Source organism: Ruditapes philippinarum, unplaced genomic scaffold, assembly GCF_026571515.1.
Source record: "Ruditapes philippinarum isolate M1 unplaced genomic scaffold, ASM2657151v2 ctg8283_1_1_1_1, whole genome shotgun sequence".
In the NCBI taxonomy this organism is placed as follows: Eukaryota; Metazoa; Mollusca; class Bivalvia; order Venerida; family Veneridae; genus Ruditapes; species Ruditapes philippinarum.
Window position 1 is genome coordinate 55,459 of NW_026861197.1, and position 21,078 is coordinate 76,536.

General features: G+C 32.9%; 1 protein-coding gene and 1 long non-coding RNA gene across 2 annotated transcripts; both read left to right on the plus strand.

The window, feature by feature from the left end:
* Positions 1–1,193: 1,193 nt before the first annotated feature.
* On the plus strand, positions 1,194–2,971 carry LOC132714832 (uncharacterized). Its single transcript, XR_009623613.1, has 4 exons — positions 1,194–1,411; positions 1,715–1,786; positions 2,344–2,423; positions 2,896–2,971. It is a non-coding gene; the product is annotated as an uncharacterized LOC132714832 (long non-coding RNA).
* A 648-nt stretch (positions 2,972–3,619) lies between these two features.
* Positions 3,620–17,318, plus strand: LOC132714831 (adhesion G protein-coupled receptor B3-like). The gene is made up of 7 exons (XM_060697750.1): positions 3,620–3,909; positions 12,172–12,293; positions 12,890–13,027; positions 13,499–13,669; positions 15,223–15,393; positions 15,716–15,865; positions 16,703–17,318. The coding sequence occupies exons 1-7, from the start codon at positions 3,647–3,649 to the stop codon at positions 17,113–17,115; spliced, it is 1,428 nt and encodes a 475-aa protein (XP_060553733.1). The 5' UTR covers positions 3,620–3,646; the 3' UTR covers positions 17,116–17,318.
* The last annotated feature ends 3,760 nt before the right edge of the window (positions 17,319–21,078 follow it).

Here is a 21,078-nt window from a genome sequence, read left to right on the forward strand (position 1 = left end):
TCTCCTTGTGTCTGATTGGGAGAACTTTATGTTCTGCGTAGGTCTGTTGAAAAAGAATAAATAGAGGATATTCAAGTTTTTTCTATAAATACATGATTTATTTTCATCGAGTGGTATGACAATAAATATTTCATGAGTGGCGGTAGCCACGAGTGAAATATGGTAATTTTCATGCCACAAGATGAAAATACATCATGTATTTATGGAAAAAACTTGAATTTTCTGTTTATTATATACATTTTTCTCATTTTTGACATTAAAATTTGAAAGACCCCCTTAAATTTTGTGTACTGGCAGAATTTAAAAGAAAGTAGTCCGGCAAGACACCAGTGAAAATACGGAAAATATGTTTCACTGCAGTGAAAAATAAATTTTTTTCAGTGAAAATACGGAAACTGAAAATACACATTTTATTTCATCAATATTACTCAATATTTCATTTATAAGTATATAATAAATAAATATATTGTACCTATGATACGAGCAAAGGGAATAAACATGCTGCAAAGGACTGCTAGAAAATTCATATTGTTTCGACCGCTCTAAAGGCTGTAGAACAGGGTCTTATTAAGGTTATAAAGAAATTCTCTAAGCTCAAACTCTGGTATTTGATTGGTCAGATATTGCAACAGAATACTCATTGACCAATGGAAATTCTGGGTTTTGAGACAGAACTTAGAAGAGAGTTTCATAACCTCGATCAAGGCGTGGACGTCATATAATAAATAGATTATCACATGTAAAAAAATCTCGCAAGCAAGATCCACCACGATGTCTAGCAGCCTTTGAGCAATCTGCGGTAAGTTCACACTGGATAAAATCTATCAATATAGGTTTAATTTAATTTTTGTTTTCATGTAATTCCATTATTTGAATTTCTCAGTACTGTTACATGTATTTTTTCTGTGCAAACAAATTAAACGATACACAACTGATTTTGTTAAAATGTCCTGCATCTCGTTTTTTCATGTGTTATCATTGCATCATTTTCGTTAACTTATTAACTTTTGTTCATGAACCAGTCTTGTGTTTAAAATAAGGAATCCTATTTGAAATTTCAAATTGTACTGTTTGACCCTGTACTTATTTCTGACTCTCAAGACTTCTACCAATCATTCTCAATCATCATTCACACATTTAACCTCTAATTGCGAATTGTCAAAAATATTTGTCCAATAACTCAATGATAAGGACTTTAAAGATAAGGCGTATATTCACCAAAGTATTAAGATAAACAATTTGAAGAACAATGTGGTTAACTCTTATTACGTTTATGAAAGCTTAACAGCTTGGCCCTGCTGATATGCTGATAACAAAGTACATTTCAACACAACGAGCGATTCTTCCTTATTAAAAAAAGAACCAACAATTGTGGATACAATTGTGCACTATACAGGAACTGAACTCAAAGGTTTGAAATTTATTATATCTAAATTCAATTTTTGTGTTTTTAACTTAACTCATTTTTTTGTGTTTTAATTGCAAGTTGTAAATAAACGTTTCAGACTGAGCTACCAGACTTTATAATTTGTATTGAACAGAAAACGCGTGAGCGTTTTATTTTGGTCACAGTCAAAGGAAAGGCAACTCGCGTAAAAAAAATAGTGTTCTTCATCATCAATATATAATTGTTGACAACATATACATTACAAGTTTTCTTTGTTCGCATTTTTCTTATGTTATATAAATCGTTTTTCTTGTCATTTTTATACAGATTGAGTGGGGTAAAGGAAAACCATGAAGATGCTACTTCTGTTAGTGTTGTTTAAATGTCTATATACGTCATGTAAGTTTATAGCGAACATTTCTTTAAAATTCACAATACACTGCCATTCAAAGACTAATCCCACATATCTAGTGTTTTTCGTTTACACGTTATTAAGCTATAACCGGAACAAATATTTATAAGAAACTTTTTAAATCAGAAAGTACTGAAATTAAAATCAAAGTTAAATAGTTAATTTACGATTACAACTTAACTCCATACAGCTTATTATACAAAGTATAATTTAGTTTTGCATCTCTTGCACGGTGTCCTGGACCTGGGACGGAAGATTAATTTCTGTCCCAGCCTGGACTACGTCAAAATTGAAATATATTGTTAAAGTCCCTGCAGTGTGTTTGTATTCCTCTTTGGCAAATATGCACTCAACAAAACAATTGCTGAAAATAATCGTCATGTCAGATACCCACGACTGATTAACAAACATGTAATATACATGCTATATGTTGATGGGTTTGGCCGTGGGTATCCGACGATGACTTTTACTTACTAAATCAATATTTTGCTTTGTCAATATATCTGTACAATTGTGTTTAAATATCAGGTGTATTATATTGTAGATGCTATTGACTGCTATTACTGTGCGGATATAACAGATCCCTCCGATTGTCACAGCGTTAAATATTGTCCAAACAGCACGGTAATATTTCTTTCTCTCGTTAGAAATCACTTGAATGTTAACGTTTACCGGCACTATTGATATTGAAAAAAGTTTTACTGATGTAGAGAAAAAAAATCATTTAAGTGGCCCTTAATCCTTCATTATTGTAAGGTAGTAATATTGTAATGTTTTGTAGAAAATGTAAACAATATGTATATATATTCTGAGAAATAATTTAAGTTAAAAAAATAAAGGCGAAAAGACAAAAAAAAATGTGTTAAAAGTTTCCAGCTTAATCCGGCACTTTACTTTCTTTAACAGGTGATATCTTTATGAAAAAAAGAAAGAAAAAAAAAAGTCAATAATTTAAATTTTTAGATGACCTTCATTCAATCAGTGCAAAATTAAAATGTTAAAATTTAAATCTTATTGCTCGATGAAGTTGTCTTCAATTGGCATTTTCAAACTCTCTGTTATCGAAATGTTTTTGTTTTTGCTTTTTATTTCACAGTTCTGTTTCATCGAAAGTAATGGATCTGGAAATAACAAAACTTATACTATGGGATGTGATACTACTTCTGTAAGATTCTTTATTTTGATAACCGTAGAAGTATTCATATACTATCTTTATAAATTCATCAGCTAAAATTCTGACAATATATTTGTTTATTCTTTATTTTGATAACCGTAGAAGTATTCATATACTATCTTTAAGAATTCACCAGCTAAAATTCTGACAATATGTATTTGTTAATCCTTTATTTTGATAACCGTAGAAGTATTTATATATACATTGTACCTTTAAAAATTCACAAGCTATTGTCTATCCATGTTATGAAATTTGATAACAGATCTATGTATATGCCTTCTGATTAATGTACAACATATATAAGGTAAAATGTTGTAAATATGTAGCATTTTAATATTACTACATGTATATCAGTATTATTTTGTACCATTAGTTTTCGGAATGCATTAAATAATGATAAACCGATGAACATAAGCTGATTAATATATAATTATATCAATTCTGAAAAATGAAGTACTATTTGTTGAAAAGTTCTCATCTATTATCATGATAATCTAAAACCTTGCAGGAAAGTACTCATAATATTATCAATATTCGAAGCTTAACCAACATGATTATTATTAAATACTCGCCACTTTCTTACATACAAACTTTAGATTCCAAATTGTACGTATCTCGTCTCAATTATATTTTGTATCTGTAGAAATGTGGAACTACAACTCTGCCTCCAACTATGCCAAGTCACGTGACAAGCCACATGATAGGAAATATGACTACCACAGGACCTCTAACAATTAGAACCACAACCACAATGAACACTTCAATACCATCGATGTCATCAACGACACCATCAGCAACATTTGTGAATTCAACAAAAACAGTTACATCACACTCTTCTAATACAACAAGTGCACTCTCAAATGTTATAAATAGTACAACAACAACTCCTCCAAAGGACATTAACAAGACAGGAATCCCACCAGTCGTCGGACGTCGGTAAGTCTTAATCATCTGAATACAAGTATATTAGATAATATATCACTTATTATTATATATATTCTGAGTACCTTTTAACTTGACATGTAATGGACTTCAGATAAGCCAACATTTCTAGTGTAAAGTTAAAAAACTATTATAAGTCTGTCCCATTAAAAATGGAAATGAACTTTTGCCTGGTATGAATTAACAAAACGATGTTGAATAAAAAGTAAAACATTTTTGTAAACTAAAAAAAGTCACCCTCGAGATTTTTCAGGATTTTACTCTAAAGTGTCTACTTTTCTTGTGAAAGCAAATTTTGATTTCTCTATGGAAAATCTCTGTTGTTTATTTTCCGTAGCCATTGCCGAAGTACTCTTCATTTGAAGATGAACGGGAGAAAGCACGTGTCATGTTTCTAATATATACATGAGGTTCTCGGGGTCGTTTCATGATTATTTTACAAAGCTGGATCTACAAGATGTAACGGTTTAGTTGCAATGCATGATGGAAAACTTTAAAAAATGAAAAATAAGCAACAAGAACACCGAGTCACATGGAGTAGATCTAGAAATTGCACTTACTTTTAAGCTTAATAGAATCCGATGAACTTTATAAACGTCACGACAAATTCGCATATGAAGATTCCTTCATTGCCAGTTTCTATCCAGTTCCGTAGATCCCACTTTTTGACTTCAAAAATCCTTAATGACATGAGTCATGACTCCTACACTTTTGCACAGACGCTTGGGGTTTGGAGCTCAAAACGCCTTTAAAATCCAAATAAAATGCATATTTGTCAATCCCAGGACATGTACTGATCATATATATCAAAAAATCTTAATATATGCCGTTTTGAAAAAAATCAAATTTCAACATCTATAATAATACACAAGATAAAAATGTTCGCCGGAAAAAATCCGCACCCCTACCGTCATAATCACCATGTATTTTAATCCATTTCCAATATTTTCACATAATCCTTTGGTCCATCGACACAGAAGATATAATTCTTCACGATGATGGTCAATTTTAAACTTCAACGGTAATATAAACAACGCAACAGCCGAAATAAACATCAATATTCTCGCCGTTTTTTTTCAACGACAAAAACTTTCGATAAATTCAATGGACCAGACGGCTATGAACGAAGCTATCCGATTATGTGCCCCAGCTTTGCCGTGTGCAAAATGCGCAGCGCTTTTAAGTTTGGGAACCACATAATCGGATAGCTTCGTTCATAGCCGCCTGGTCCATTGAATTTATCGAAAGTTTTTGTCGTTGAAAAAAAACGGCGAGAATATTGATGTTTATTTCGGCTGTTGCGTTGTTTATATTACCGGGATTGACAAATATGCATTTTATTTGGATTTTAAAGGCGTTTTGAGCTCCAAACACCAAGCGTCTGTGCACTTTTGATGATCCAGATTTTTTAAACTGATAATCCGTCTCATTATTAAAACATTCTTCTTCAATTTGTGGAGTTATCTGGGTTAGCAAATGAAATATGTAAATGAAACACATCATAATTCAGCATGTTCCAAATCCATAATTCAAGAACGGCCAATAAATTTTAGTTGTCTACATCACAATGCTTATGGATTCCTGACGAAAAAAAACTTTATTACGTCAACAACAATATTATTGACGAAATAAATGACGTAACAAAAATGCCTCGCGCTTTTTATGGATGATTACAGTTGCGGCATTAACAGAGGGCGGTTAGGCATATGTAACCTCAAACAGATAATTTTAAGCGTTGAGATAAATTTGTCTTGATGGCATTTAAAATAATTTTTGTAAACCCAGATTTTGCAAATTCCACGTTCAATTCATATATTAATAATATAAAACGTTTGATAGATTTCTAACATTTAAAAATAATTTTAAACACACTTAAAATGACATGAATCTTCAACAGTACAATACTTCTTTCATTAACCCATTACTTCATATACACGCCTTTTAACGCCTTTTTCACACCCCCCCCCCTTTTTGTTGTCTCAAATGGTGAAAAAATGCCTTATTTAGGCCCCCAACACTTGTTTTCGTTTGAGAAATGTTGTTAAAAAAAGTGACCACTTTTTCGGCGCGGCCCCCCAACCAAAAGATACATCAGGGGGTTGCCAGAAGGGGGATGTGCCCCGTTCTGTTTGGGGGGTTTGAAGGGGGGCGGAGTCCCCCGTCATCGCCAAGAAAATTTTGGACTTGTGAGAGGCTATAAATGACCTCAGATTGATCATAAGGTAACGTGTAACCAACGCTGAAAAGCATTTGACTCTATCTCAATCCATTGAGAAGTTGCAGCACTTTGAAATCAATTATGATGGAAAAAATCAACGCAAAATAGTGATTTTTGGCAATTTTGAGATGTCCCCTCGTTGCCATGGTAACAGAAAATTTAAGCCTGAGCATGTTGTTGCAAGGGCAATGGTCCAGTCAACAATTGTGCCAAGTTTGATAAGTGTTGAAGCAGTTTTTATAGTATTATAGCAATTTGAACTTGTAACGGGAGACTTTTCAATGAAAACAGCCATTTTTCACAAAATGCTCATGAAGTAATGGGTTAACTAGATCCTACATATAAAATTCGTTTTGATTTTATGTTTTTGAACATTTTTTATATTTCTCAGAAATAGTTTCCCTACATATTTATCGTTATTCAAGACTTCTGTAAATCTTACTCTTTTAGCTACAAAATATACAATACGTGGTATTTTTCTCCTGCGAAAAATATGCTAGATTTTAGATCTACATGTATTGTTTTTGTAAAACACTGAATATTTTCAAATTTTAGGAAGGCTAAAATTATTGAGAACGTCACTCGATGTTTCTCTTTGACTCGATCTACCCTTCATATCAACAAAATAATTATTTAGTGTCTAGCTTTATTTGTCATCCAATGAAAACGCTGTATTTCTTAAAAATTATGTGTGTTAATTTTCATAGAAGAAAAAAAGTCGATACTATATTGAAATCCGTTCATAGTCGCCTTCTATTTTTCATAGTGCTTCATAGTACCGCGTAGTGACGTAATCAAGGTCCAAATAAAGCTTGACACTAAATATGTTAGTGTTCATCTTTAGCTGTTCTATAGAAATTAGAAACATTCTCCTGTCGCTATAGCTCCCGTCGAAGTTTCTAATTTCTGTAGAACAGCACGGATGAACACTAACATATACATGTAACATTTTGTGTCTACAAAAAAAAACACTTATTGTCGCTTACTGAACACTCCAATTCAAACTTTCTCTTAATAATATCAAATCACTGCCGGTATTTCTGGACGTTTTGTTGAATTGCGAGACGGAAAGTTAAACATGTATTTACGAGCTTAAAGTGAATAGGCCTACGTTTGATTGCTTAAACTAGAAAGCATGATATTATATTCTTATAATTTACATTTTCCCCGAACGCGAGTCTCCCGTTAGCGACGGAGTTAGTTAAGTAGACACTGTGGTAACAAGCAAACCAATGCTGAACGTATAGTGAATCAGTTTTCTTAATATTTTTTTTGTCAGATTTGCATGATAATGTAGTATTTGTTGGCGTTTTCTTGTGAAAGTTGAAATCTACGGAAAGTTTTAGCGCACGAACATCGCACCCGAAATAAGAAGGGTAACATATTTTTGTATCCCATCGAACGTGGTCACTTTATTAATTTTTGAATAGACGTGATGCACACTAATGGACAGAATTCAGACAACTACAGAATTATTTAAATTAAACATTAATTAGCGAAGAACCATTTTTATAGTCTTCTAGCTGGTATTCCCGCTCCCCTACGACGCGTTGCGGTATTCAAGATACGCGCTTGATTGAAAAGCTATAATCAATTCACTTTCTTAAAAAAATATGAAATACGACATTATATCATGGTAACTAATTAAATCTTTGTGTGTTAGAATTTATAAACCTTACTGATATTTTCAATTCAAATGATTTTGATTATTTTAAATAATGGTTTGCTAGTAAAATTGCCTTTTTGACTCCAACTTTGTTGTCATTTTTCATTTTAATGATAACCTTTAGCTATTGACCAGTAAGTGAATAAGGATAATATTTTTTTTATAATTACCGAGTATATTTCACGCTAATTGTGAGACGAACCCTAAATGACGTCTATATGGGCGCCGCCATTTTGAAATGGACGTCACGTCAGGTTACAACGTAAGTCAACGGGAAAAAATATAATTTTAGCATTTTGACAACATTCGTGACTTTATGAAAAAAATGAAAAACATGCCTAGAGATATTGACGTCAGGGTTAACATGACATTAATTTAAATGATTTTACTATTATATTAAATAAAAAATGGAATGTTCAAATTTGATGGGACAGACTATAGTTTTATCTCATAATGATTAGTTTATACTAATTTATTTTAGTTCATTTGTGTTGGAAGCTATAAGCTTAATGTGAAACGTCCGTTCCTGGAACCAAACAAGTACTAAGCAATCAGTGTCTATTCTAGGAGGGGGATGGGGGATTCACCCATATTTTTGACAATTCCCCCTATATCTTTAGAGGCAGGGTGAAACTTTTACATATAGAAAGAAGAAAAAAAATCAACAAATGTTATAAATTCTCACTTTACGATGAAAATCCCCCCTGTTGTTTGAATCCTAGAATAGATACTGAGTAATGAGTGTAAAGTTTTTTTCTCATGCCATTGATGGGGTTTGAACCCATGCACGCGGTCAGCAATCTTTAGATTACTAGTTTGACGCGTTAACCACTTTCCCCCAGATGAGCCAAAATTGTTTAAGAACATCAAACTTGAGAAAAATGTCTTAAGATTATAAGAAAAATTATAAGAAAAATAAAAAAGATTTAAGATTCAATAATAATTTACATCTTATGTGTAACGAAAGACTGATTTTGCAGTGTTAAACTTCATATTTCTACTGCGTTAACGCGGTAAGACTTTTACGTATTGGGAATTTCTTTTTGGTAATTTACGTGGATCGTATGTATAAAGCATTTTCTTTGTTCACTTGACAATACAAATACATATTTAAAAAATATGATAATAAGCATGAATGCATGCAACTTTAAGAACGGAAGAAAACTAATACTATCAATCACGTCATCATTTCCAAAAATATGCAATTTACTTATGTATACATGCTATTGTGTATATTATGAAATTTTGTATATGAATCTTTTTAGAAATAATTTTTAAATAAAAGTCTTCCATTAAGCATTTCAATGATACAGTGTAGAGTTAAGGATAAAGATATTGTAACAAATTTAAAACCGTGTATCTTTTGAACTGATAGAAAGAAATTGAAACCAAAATTATCCAAGGGGTCGCTGGTTAATTTGACCCTGAGACGTAGAATAGTTTCTCTGTGACAACTGATCTCTGACATCGAGTAAATCACGGGGGAGGAAGTGTTACACGAAGGATGGAGTTCTTATGATAACTTGTTCAGGAGTTCTTGTGATAACTGTCACGGAGTTCGTCAGAAAACATCTGTATATACTACAAAAATACTCGTTAAAATGGTTATTTTCATCTTTCCAAAAGGAGTTTTAGGTGCTAAATTAAACTTCAATAATTAAGCTTGTCTTACATCTTGTATTATGTGTCAAAAACTAATTCACAGGCCAATTTTAATCGCCTCTTGCTTCAAATCTGGTAGTTTTCAGTAAAATTTTCAAATTACTTGCCAATTCACAAGTATTGACCTGTTTATTTCTGGTCTTCATCCTTGCTATACATAATTACCTAATTATAATGCAAAATTGCAAACATAAAGCACCGGCTAACAGATTTATACCCGATTTTTCAAATGTTTCGGAGTTCTTGTGATAACTCTTAAGATATCACAGAGTTCTTATGATAACTTTTGTTATTGCCAGTGTGTTTCTTGCGCTAAATCACGGCACGTTTTAGCGTTTTTTGTTATTCAATGAGATTGTAAATCATTATGAAATGTAGTACGCTCATCCTTTGCGCAAACAATAGGATATATAATGTTGGTTTTGAGTGAATTTTAGTTCAAGAGATATTATTTCTTACCCCTGTATCTTTTTCATGGTATTTTTTTGTTTGACGCAGATTTCGTAGACTGGAAAAAGGATTTATGTCCTGGTTTCCTAGCAGTTTCCGGCCCCTAGAGTTTTCTGGCCCTTTATCATTTTCATCCGGACTTACAATCTATTTTTTCTCAGTTAAGCATCAATCTGAGAAACATTTGTTTTCTATGTAAAACAGCAGTTATAATAGTACTGCGATTAATATGTTTCAAAGTTTTGTCTGTTGTTTTAAGTTACATTAGAAAACTTGCGACACTTACAAGCAACACCTGGGGAATTCTTGTTTTTTTATGCCCATGCACAATAACTGAAATCCCATTCTAGGTAAATCTGGAACCTGGAGGGACAGTTCAAATTTGTTCGAGAGATCGGTAGTTAGAACCAGCGCAGTTGAGTTTTTATCATGTATCGTACTTTTTTAAGACATAGGTGTGGAAATTATCCTGGTTATATACTTATTTATTATGGTATAAAATGATACAAATTACTTAGCCCTTAGGTAAGGGAAGCATGCCTATATATTGTCTGCTTAAGAAAGGTGGTTGCTTAAAACATTTGGAACTGAGAACAGCGTGTACGTTTTGAGACATTTTTGTTTTGTGGTGTAAAATTCTGGAAACAAAGTGATCCCTCGGAAGCATGAATCACAACAAAATAGCATAAGAATTGCAGACTCGGGTTGATTGAGTCTGTACATGAGGGATACTGTATTAGTGCAACATCCCTCACAACCCCCTAGCACTGACTTGAGCGGTACTCAATTCTCAACACTTTATAGTGTTGACATCAATGATCCCGAAGGACCAGAAAATAAGCCATTATACTGCTGAATATCAGTGGCCGCTGGTTCAATGTTTACTGTAGATGACCTATTTATCCTTTGCAGACACTTAAAACCAACGTTTTGTCCACATTTTTGTGCAAAGGATGAGCGTACTGCATTTCATAATGAATTACAATCTTATTGAATGATAATAAACGTCAAAACGTGCCGTGATTTAGCGCAAGAAACACACTGGCAATAATAAAAGTTATCATACGAACTCTGTGACATTTTTAGAGTTATCACAAGAACTCCGGGACATTTGAAAAACCGGGTATAAAGCTGTTAGCTGGTGCTTTATGTTTGCAATTTTGGATTATAATTGGGTAATTATGTATAGCAAGGATGAAGACCAGAAATAAACCGGTCAATACTTGTGAATTGGCAAGTAATTTGGAAATTTTACTCAAAACTACCAGATTTGAAGCAAGAGTTGATTAAAAATGGCCTGTGAATTAGTTTTTTACATATAATGCAAGATGTAAGACAAGCTTAATCATTAAAGTCAAATTTAGCACCTAAACTTATTTTTGAACGATGTAAATAACCATTTTTCTACGAGTGTTTTTGTAGTATATACAGATGTTTTCCGACGAACACCGTGACAGTTATCACAAGAACTCCTGAACAAGTTATCATAAGAACTCCATGCTTCGTGTAACACTTCCTCCCCCGTGTAAATGGTCTTATTTAATCTCTCACCGCTGATTCAAAGATCATTATTATGTTGATAAGTAGTCCGTCTCTTGTGGATACAATTTGGAAATTACTGGTTAGTTTTCAAGGTATGCATGTAAAGTGGATCGACCAAAATGTGTAAAATTCGACGTGAAAACAAGAAAACAGTTTCAGTTCAGTTTTTATTAAACCAAGGCATATAATATGCAACTGGTTATAACAACAAACAAACAGAAAAATAACAGTCAAAAATCACTAATATCACAATATAAAAATACAAATATGACTAGCTTAATAAACAAAAAGGAGATCATATTGTTCATTTCAAGTTCTGGATTCAATACAACATGTATTTTATATTGTAACAAATGAGAACGGAGAATGAGAAGTATTACTTATCTAAATTTTAACCAAACAAACATTAAAACTTTTCTGTCTGATGTATATACCCGACTTCCCGAAAAAGAGCAACACACGGTGCATGAGAACTAACATATGTTATTTTGCAGTGCTATTCTGATTAATCATGATAAATTATCCTAAATACATGTATAATGCTAAAGATTTAGTACTGTGTAACCGATATTTGGTACTTTAGCTTAACCCCGTTTGTCAAAATGTGTGCTGCTACCGTAAGTATGTACCTTAAAACCATATTTTCTTTACGTCTTACCTTTTTTGTTAATTAAGAACGGTTTATTTTATGACATGTATGAAATGTTTATTATTGCAGAGATTGGTTGTACTCGGAGAAGTTAAACATGTACGATGAGAATGACGTAAATCTAGGCTGCTGCACAACTGATACCTGTAACAAGCATCTTTTAGAAACCACAGCTATACCGATAGTAACACGTGAGTCAATAAAATATTTTCTTTAAGTGGCTCGCCAGTTACTCCTTTATTGTACATTAGCAACATTATATTTCCTCATTTGTTATCACATTTAATTGAATCTAATATTTGCTATTACTATAATTAGAAAGAAAAAATAGACCACATAAGATACAAAAACAACATTTACCCGACCTGGAGTGCAAAAGAATTAGTCTTAAAAACAGTCAGTTATTACTAGTTAACCAATCTTAAAAATAGTAAAATATGACGAGTTAACTATACTCAAAATAAAAAAAAAATATAAATAAACACCATGAGTAAACCACTCTAAAATATTAATGTATCACTTATTAACACATCGTAAACAATAGTATTATATATATCACTAGTTAGAATATCATAAAAATATTAATACATAACCAGTTCACCAATTTTAAAAAATAGTAAATACACAAGTTCACATCACTGAAAATAAGTTGCTTTGATTAATATATAATTGATAGGTGATACAAATGAATTATAATATCAACATATTATAATATTAAAATACTAACATTGATGTAAGTTGTCTAAGGTCACAATTAATAGATATATACTTATTGTTTTATTTACAGCAACTTTACCGGAGAATGGTTGTTATGACGAACAGGGCAAACAAGAATGCGAACACTTTAACAAGCTATTTAATGTTTGTGATAACATTCAAAAAGCGAAGAAGGTCTGCAAGAAAACATGCAATTTATGCGAACTTGGTAATTATGTATTCAACACAGTTCTAATAGAGTTTATATCCTAACTATCTAAAAACATACATGTACCTTACAGAAAGACTATATAGCCTTATGGACTAGAGAGGTAAAGAGTGACTTATGCTTGTTTTAGCAGAATATATATCACAATTTTTATCCCATCTGATTACATTATAAGCTTACAAACGAATATAAATTTTGAAATAAATGGGAAAAAAAATCATTATAAAAACATAAAAATATTATTACAAATGATTCCTATGGCAATAATATCGGGAAGTATTTTTTTAACTTTCGACTTTTTCCAAAACTCTACAAAATTCTAGCAGTCATAATTAAGTCTAATATGATCATTGTAGAAACTACATTTATTATTTACTGCCATATTTATATAAACATTTTAGTGTGTCTTTAAAAACAGAAAAAATGCATTATAATATTAAAAAATCAGACGTTTATCATGTATTTGAAAAGTTGATGGAAATTGGTCTGAATGGAGTAATTGGACAAGTTGCGATGTTACGTGCGGAAATGGAACACGCATGCGCGATCGAACATGTGATAACCCAGAGCCAAAAGCAGGTGGAGATAATTGCACGGGGGATGGTATGGAGACAGAAGCGTGCACTGAAAGAAATTGTCCAAGTAAGAATTTCTGTGCCAAGATTTAAATACACCTAAAGAGCCAGTCCTTCCGACGATACTATTTCACGTTGATTTGTTTTTCATCCAAATATTCTTTTTAACCAATGTTAGTAAAATAAAATGAATTCAAATACGCCGACGATTCTGATGAATACTTACCGAAATCAGAAGCGTTGCAAATATTTGAGCCGTGTCACGACAAAACCAACATAATGGGTTTGCGACCAGCATGGATCCAGACTAGCCTGCGCATCTGCGCAGTCTGATCTGATCCATGCTGTTCGCTATCAGTTTCTCGACTTGTAAAAGGGTTGGTAAGCGAACAGCATGGATCCTGATTAGACTGGATCCATGCTGGTCGCAAACCCATTATGTTGGTTTTGTTGTGACACATCTCATTTGGTTATTGTACATTTAATAATCAAAGGTACAATGCTCATTGGTTACATATATGGCAAGTCATGCTATTTGTCACATGTTGTCACATGTTCAAAAATCGAAATGAACAAAAATGTGCTATTTGTAGACGCAGTTCCTTCAGGTGGTGACAAAATCATACAGTTAGAAATGAATAGTATACATATAAGACTTTATTCTTTTATAAAGATTACCATATGATAAGTCAAAATAGGAGCTAGCGGATCAGTGGTCTAGTGGTTACGCACCGGATTAGAAATCTAGAAATCAGAGGTCCAATCCCCCGGCTCAACTAACAATACTAATAGCCTATAAGGTGAGACCTTAGAAACCGAGGGCCCGTGTATCTGTGCTCTACAACATGTACGTCAAAGGACCAGGGGCAATTATAGTATACTTCCCCCGTTACTTTCGTGGAAATCCGAGCTTGTGCTAATTTGCTTATGAAGCGTCATCTATAAACATAGAAAATTGACCTAATGGTTGTTGCGTTTGATCAGTTAGTTTACTTTGATTGACATGTGTATGTTTAAGTATAGATGCAGCTGTCAATATCCGTAAAATGAGTCATTTAAGCCAAGTCCATTTCGTTCGTACGATTTAATGAAAATATTTAGTACTGTGATACCTAAAGTCAACACCCTACTGTGTCGTGCTGAAATAGCATCATGCAATAAACCAAATGAAAGAAAAAAGGACAAAATTCATCATGAAAAGAAAGAAAGAGATTATTTTAGAAATAATATTGCATTCAAGATATAACATTACATTTAATTGAATTGATATTATTTAGAACTTCAAATTCGTTTTGATTAATAATATCTGTTATATGTTGCGGTTCGGACCGGAATATCCGTCCCGAGGCCAGGGGACCCGCCCATTAGGCGGTAACGAGGCTTGTCGGCATGGGTAAAACTCACGGAAACACCAGTCTGTTATGCAAGAATAAAGGCGAAAAGTCTTACCATCTACTCATTGTTAATCTAGCTAGTGATCTTTTGAATACAAAATATTATATCTAAATCGTATAAATTTCAATTATCATCGGAAAGGTAAACATTTTAAGTCGAACGTAAGTATTTGGTCTATTTATAAATTTTCATACAAATTTATTCTTGAATAACTGGACATTACAGTCGATGGTAACTGGGCAGCCTGGGCGTCTTGGTCCGATTGTAGCGTCACATGTGGAATCGGACTTCAAAAACGTATTCGAAACTGTTCACAACCATTTCCAGAGGCCGACGGTTTGTTTTGTCTTGGGGCGTCCAGTGACGAAAAGATTTGTATGAAAGAGGCATGTAATGGTAAGTTGTGCTTTGATACAAATAAATAAATAAATAAATAAATAAATAATATACTAAAGGTGACTATTTTATACTTGATGTAATGAAAATAAATAAATAATATACTAAAGGGGACTATTTTATACTTGATGTAATGAAATTATTACAAGTAATACTACTTTATTATTCTATATTCATGTAACATACGTACATAACACACTATTTATGTATGTGTAATTTGTTATTGTTAAAATTATGCTGTAGGGCCGTAGTAGGCATTAGTACGAAATAAAGTTTGAAACATTGCAATTGCAAAATATTTCTTCTATTTAACTATAAATAGATACTTGGTTAGACTGGTCGTCATGGAGTGTATGTAGCGTGACTTGTGGAACTGGTATGAAGACGAGGAGGAGACAGTGTAACAGCGCGATGCGCTTGTGCTTTGGCGACGTACATGATTCAGCACTGTGTGAAGTTAAAGATTGTCAAGGTAATTCTTTCATGAGTTTATGTATTTTTTTTTCTTGATTTCTTTAAGTTATTGGGTGTATATACGACAAATACGCATTTATGCATGCATTTATTAACGGACCTCTATGGAAACTTTTTTATAATATGAGATTATTGTACATTATTGAGTACAATACTGAATTATATGTTGAACGAAGCGCTAGCCGAGTGTAGTAAAGGTTCTGCAGCTGTGTATGAGTCCAATAGAACCAGTATTGCACTCAACGATGTATAATGGACTCCTGATTACACACCATATTTTGACATTTCGATAGAACTTTAAATAATTAGTTCGAGTGTAATGATGTTTTTTTCTTTTTCTTTTTGTTTATTTGTTTGTTTGTTTTGACTCGAAAAATGAAAATGAGGCTAAATGAAATTTTAAAGTTATATTAGATGAAGATTTTTAATTGGTAAGGTGTCAAATAAAAGTATCTATCTGTATGTGTGGTCATAATACTGAGGTATCTAAATGACCCATAACTGTCTTTGTAAAAATGATTCTATTCAAGTATGAATTGGAAGGTGTTCTTTGATTATTAATTTTGCCGATAAATTTATTCCTTCTTTTTACCAAAATGAATGAAGAACTTTGATTAAGGATTATGAATAAGGTGGAAATAAGCGAGGAATATATATTGATCCATGTATTGTAATAGCTTTTATATCTAAATGTGTATACATTTAGCTGATTTGAATTACAATATGTAGTTCTTTATTATTTTACACGCACTCGGCTAATATATAAAACATGACTTTTATATTTTATTTGTTATAATATCAAGATATCTTATATATTATTTCGGTCAACTTTCAGGTCCGATCTCAGCCTTCCTCACCAACGGAGTAGCAGTAGATGGACCTGAAAATGATACCATTTACTTTACAACTGTAATAACAAATGTTGGCGATGATTACAATTCGTCTACCGGACAATTTACCTGCCGGATACCGGGAATTTATTCCTTCCACGTCAGTATTGAAAAACAGCTGGACGTCAATCAGGCGTATTGTCACTTGATGAAGAACGGTAACACGACAATTTTCGTTGGGTCAAGGGCGGCGTTTATACACGGTGACCAATACCAGCAAGCTAGTAACACAGCTGTCCTTGAACTTAGTGTTGGTGATTCTATATACCTCGGGATGTGTTCCGAACCAAAAACGTTCACGGAGAAATCAACTTTTAGTGGAACCCTTATAGTAGCCGAGGAGGACAGCAATATCTAATGACGTCATGAATTTGTTGTGTATTTCCGGTGAATAGATATTTTATGATAAGTGTTTTATCACAGACTTGTGATTTGAGATATTACATCATATACACTTAACAAATCCTATAAGTGTGCACATGTGTAAATGGTCTCATATTTGTATCAATATTGGCCCAATCATATGTTGAAATTTTCAATAAATATAGTTGTGTAACATCATATTATAGTCCATTGATCTTATTTTATAACAAACCAAATTCAACACGCATGGGCAATACATGTGGTGGTGCGTGAAAAGTGAATGTTGCATGTGAATATTGAATGACGATGTCATTGATACTTCTTATACCACGTATGCTAGTTTCAATACTTTGACTGCAATACCGCCCGATTTTACAAACTGATATAACAAAGATATCCAGAGATTTAAAAACTGGAAACAGGAAACTTTTACTGTACATGTATATAAACAGAAAACAGAAAAACTTTAACAGGAATTAAACTGTTTTGGTGCCATGACGATAATTTAAAGTACATATTTCATTTCTTAATGAAAAGACAAAATAACCGACACTAAACTAAGATATATATATAAATGAATCATAGGAACAAACTAATGATTAGCTATTTACCGCAGAAAAGTTACCCTTCAGCAAAGTCTAGATATTCTGCACTGTACTGACAGCTAGTGTAAGATTATAATGATATAGACCTGCAATTTATTGAATAATTTTCGTTGTTTTCCCGTCACTGTCGCACATTACCACGGGGAGGAATCACGCCGTTCGTTACCCAAACAAACAAGATGGCGGATGCAGCCAAAAAGTAGGTTTTTCCCTTTTTTTCTCTGAAATTCGTGATGTTCTTGTGTAAAGGTACATATAACAACCTTCTCCACAATTTTCCTGGCACACAGAAATTTATTTTATGAGGTTTCGTCCCGTACTTCTTCTGAAATGCGCGTCACCAGATTCGAAGCGAGAGAATTTTCCACCGGTTTGATCGTGGTAACGTACGGCTTCTTCTCTAAAGTTCACTGTTTCTTTTACATATATGTATATTAACTGAAATCACTGACATTTAAAAGTTGTAATATGTCGGCATCTAAGTATTCATGCCCATTCTGGCTAGAATAACCGCTGAAAATATTAAAATCGTGGCATTTTCCGGAAATGATAACGTATGGCGCACAAAATATCAATGATAACGTACGGCGAATTTTTGTTTGCTTAATTGATTTTCTATATAAGAGAAAAGTTATGTTACCATTAACCAGACATAACAGGATGTGTAGAACCAAATAAAGAAACTGAATATTATTTAGTGTTTGCATAATATCTGTCATGTGTTTTTGTATCGAATGGAAATATCCGATCCGATGGCTCTTTTGCAGTGGGCTGTAACGATGCTTGCTAACTTGAGCCCTTGTGCAGGTGCCAGTGGGATGATATTAAAATCCGATAGGTAATCACGAGTGATATGTTTTCTTGCATATCATAGTCGAATTTAGAGCAACTTTCCCACCTTTGGTGATCTTAAAGTTTCGTCAAAAGTGAAACTTGATCCCAAATATCATTGTATATGTTAGTGTACTGTTCTATAGAAATTATAGATTTTGACGGGAGCGATAGCGACAGAAGGATGTTTTAATTTCTGTAGAACAGCTAAGGATGAATACTAACATACTACTAAGTTTCAAGCTTTTTTTGGCATTTAAAAACGTCACTATGCTGTTCTATGAATTACTATGAAAATGAGAAATCGACTATGAACGGATTTCGATAAAGTAACGTCTTTTGTTCTTCAATGAAAATTAACGCACAGATTTTTTAAAGAAATACAGCGCTTTCATTGGGTGAGAAATAAATTTGGACACTACATAAACTTCTATTTTCATAGTGCTTCAAAGAACCGTGTTCGTAAAATAGACAAGTATAGTGACGAAAGAAAGTAAATATTTATGAAGCCAAATAAAGCTTGACACTAAGTATGTTAGTATTCATCCGAAGCTGTTCTACGGAAATAAGAAACATTCTACGGCCGCTATCGCTCCTGTCAAAGTTTCTAAATTTTGTAGAACAACACAGATGAACACTAACTGATTACTACGCTACTATGATAATAGTGTTTACGAAGTATATGTTACTAACATTTACTTCGTAAACACTATTATCATAGTAGCGTAGTATTTTTTACAGTTGTTCTTTCATAAAGATAATGACGTCATCTGAGCGCATTCATGAGCGGTCTAGCTTTAATGATTTCAGACGGGTTCTCGGACATGGCTAAAACATCGAAATCCAAATCCGATTTATTTTTAATAAAAAACTGTACGGATATGTCGTTCAAATATATCTGACGTCATAGTGGCACAGCGTCACGCTAAATAGAAAACGTTTCGTCAAATAAACTGGAAATTTCTTATTTAAATAAATTTATTGAACTTTTTCGCAAAACATTATTTTCTAACTAATTCAATAAATTCAATAAAGAACCTATTCTCATTCATTATTCTCTTTTATGAATTTTCTTTTAATCAGCGACCAGATTGTATAAACACAGGCTCATCTCATCTGAGTGTAAGCTAGTCGCAATCACTTTTCGTTTTGTTTATGTTTGACGTGGTTCAAATATTAAGATTTTCTTATCAGTAATTTGTTAAAGTAATTTTGGAAAAGAAAATATATCAAGTCTTCCGTACCATTTTAACATTTTTGCACTGGTGAATGCATTTCTTCTTTCTGATAAGGGGATAAGACCATAATTATAGCACAACACTGGCGAAATTTAATGTGAAGACAACAATACACAAATGTTTCCTGAAAGTGGAGGCTTTTCTTTCCATTATGCATTTTATACAAAAATATTCTCAAACTATAAACGTATGTTTTACTTGGTATATTTACAACAACTATCTATTATGCCACCAGCTAGAAAGATATTGATACCCGATGGTGCAGCATTGTTTAATAATTTATTTCTGAAATGACAAACTTTTTTTCTCAAATATCTATCATTTTCTACATACAAATAATTTATTATCAGCTGACTGGACAGATAGAAATCCACCAAGTAGAAAAATGCGCCGTACGTTATCATTGATAGTTTATGCGCCATACGTTATCATTTCCGGAAAATGCCCCGATATTAATATTTACACCAGTGAATTTAGCCTAAATGGACTTGAATGATTACTTGACAACATATTACAACTTTTTAAAGTCAGTGGTTTCAGTTAATATATATATATGTAAAAGAAACAGCGAATTTGAGTGAAGAAGCCGTACGTTACCACGATCAAACCGGTGGAAAATTCTCTCGCTTCGAATCTGGTGACGCGCATTTTAGAAGAAGTACGGGACGAAACACCATGAAATAAATTTCTGTGTGCCAGGAAAATTGTGTAGAAGGTTGTTATATGTACCTTTACACAAGAACATCATGAATTTCAGAGAAAAAACGGAAAAACCTACTTTTTGGCTGCATCCGCCATCTTGTTTGTTTGGGTAACGGACGGCGTGATTCCTCCCCGTGATTACGCTTCAGATTCTAAAAGATTACGCTGCCTACTTTTGCGGGTACCACTCAAATTCGCAACGGAGATTTTCTGGCGCTAGACGCAACGGACGCAACCGTTACGGGCGCAACGAAGATTTTTCTTAGAAAATCCGGCACAACGCATTTTTTTTTAAAGTCAATATGCTATATTTGAGCATCTAAAATTATTGTTTAGCACTATTAAGTAAGTTTGTTTTAAAATGTTTCATAAATTGTATATGTTTAATTGCACTGAAGGGTTATATGCCTGGCGAAATGGAAATTTCATGGCGCAACGGAGATTTTTTTGCTAAAGAAAAATCGACACAACGCCTTTTTAAAGTCAATATGCTATATTTGAGCATCTAAAATGATTGTTTAGCACTATTAAGTAAGTATGTTTTAAAATGTTTCATAAAATGTATAGGGTTATATGCCTGGC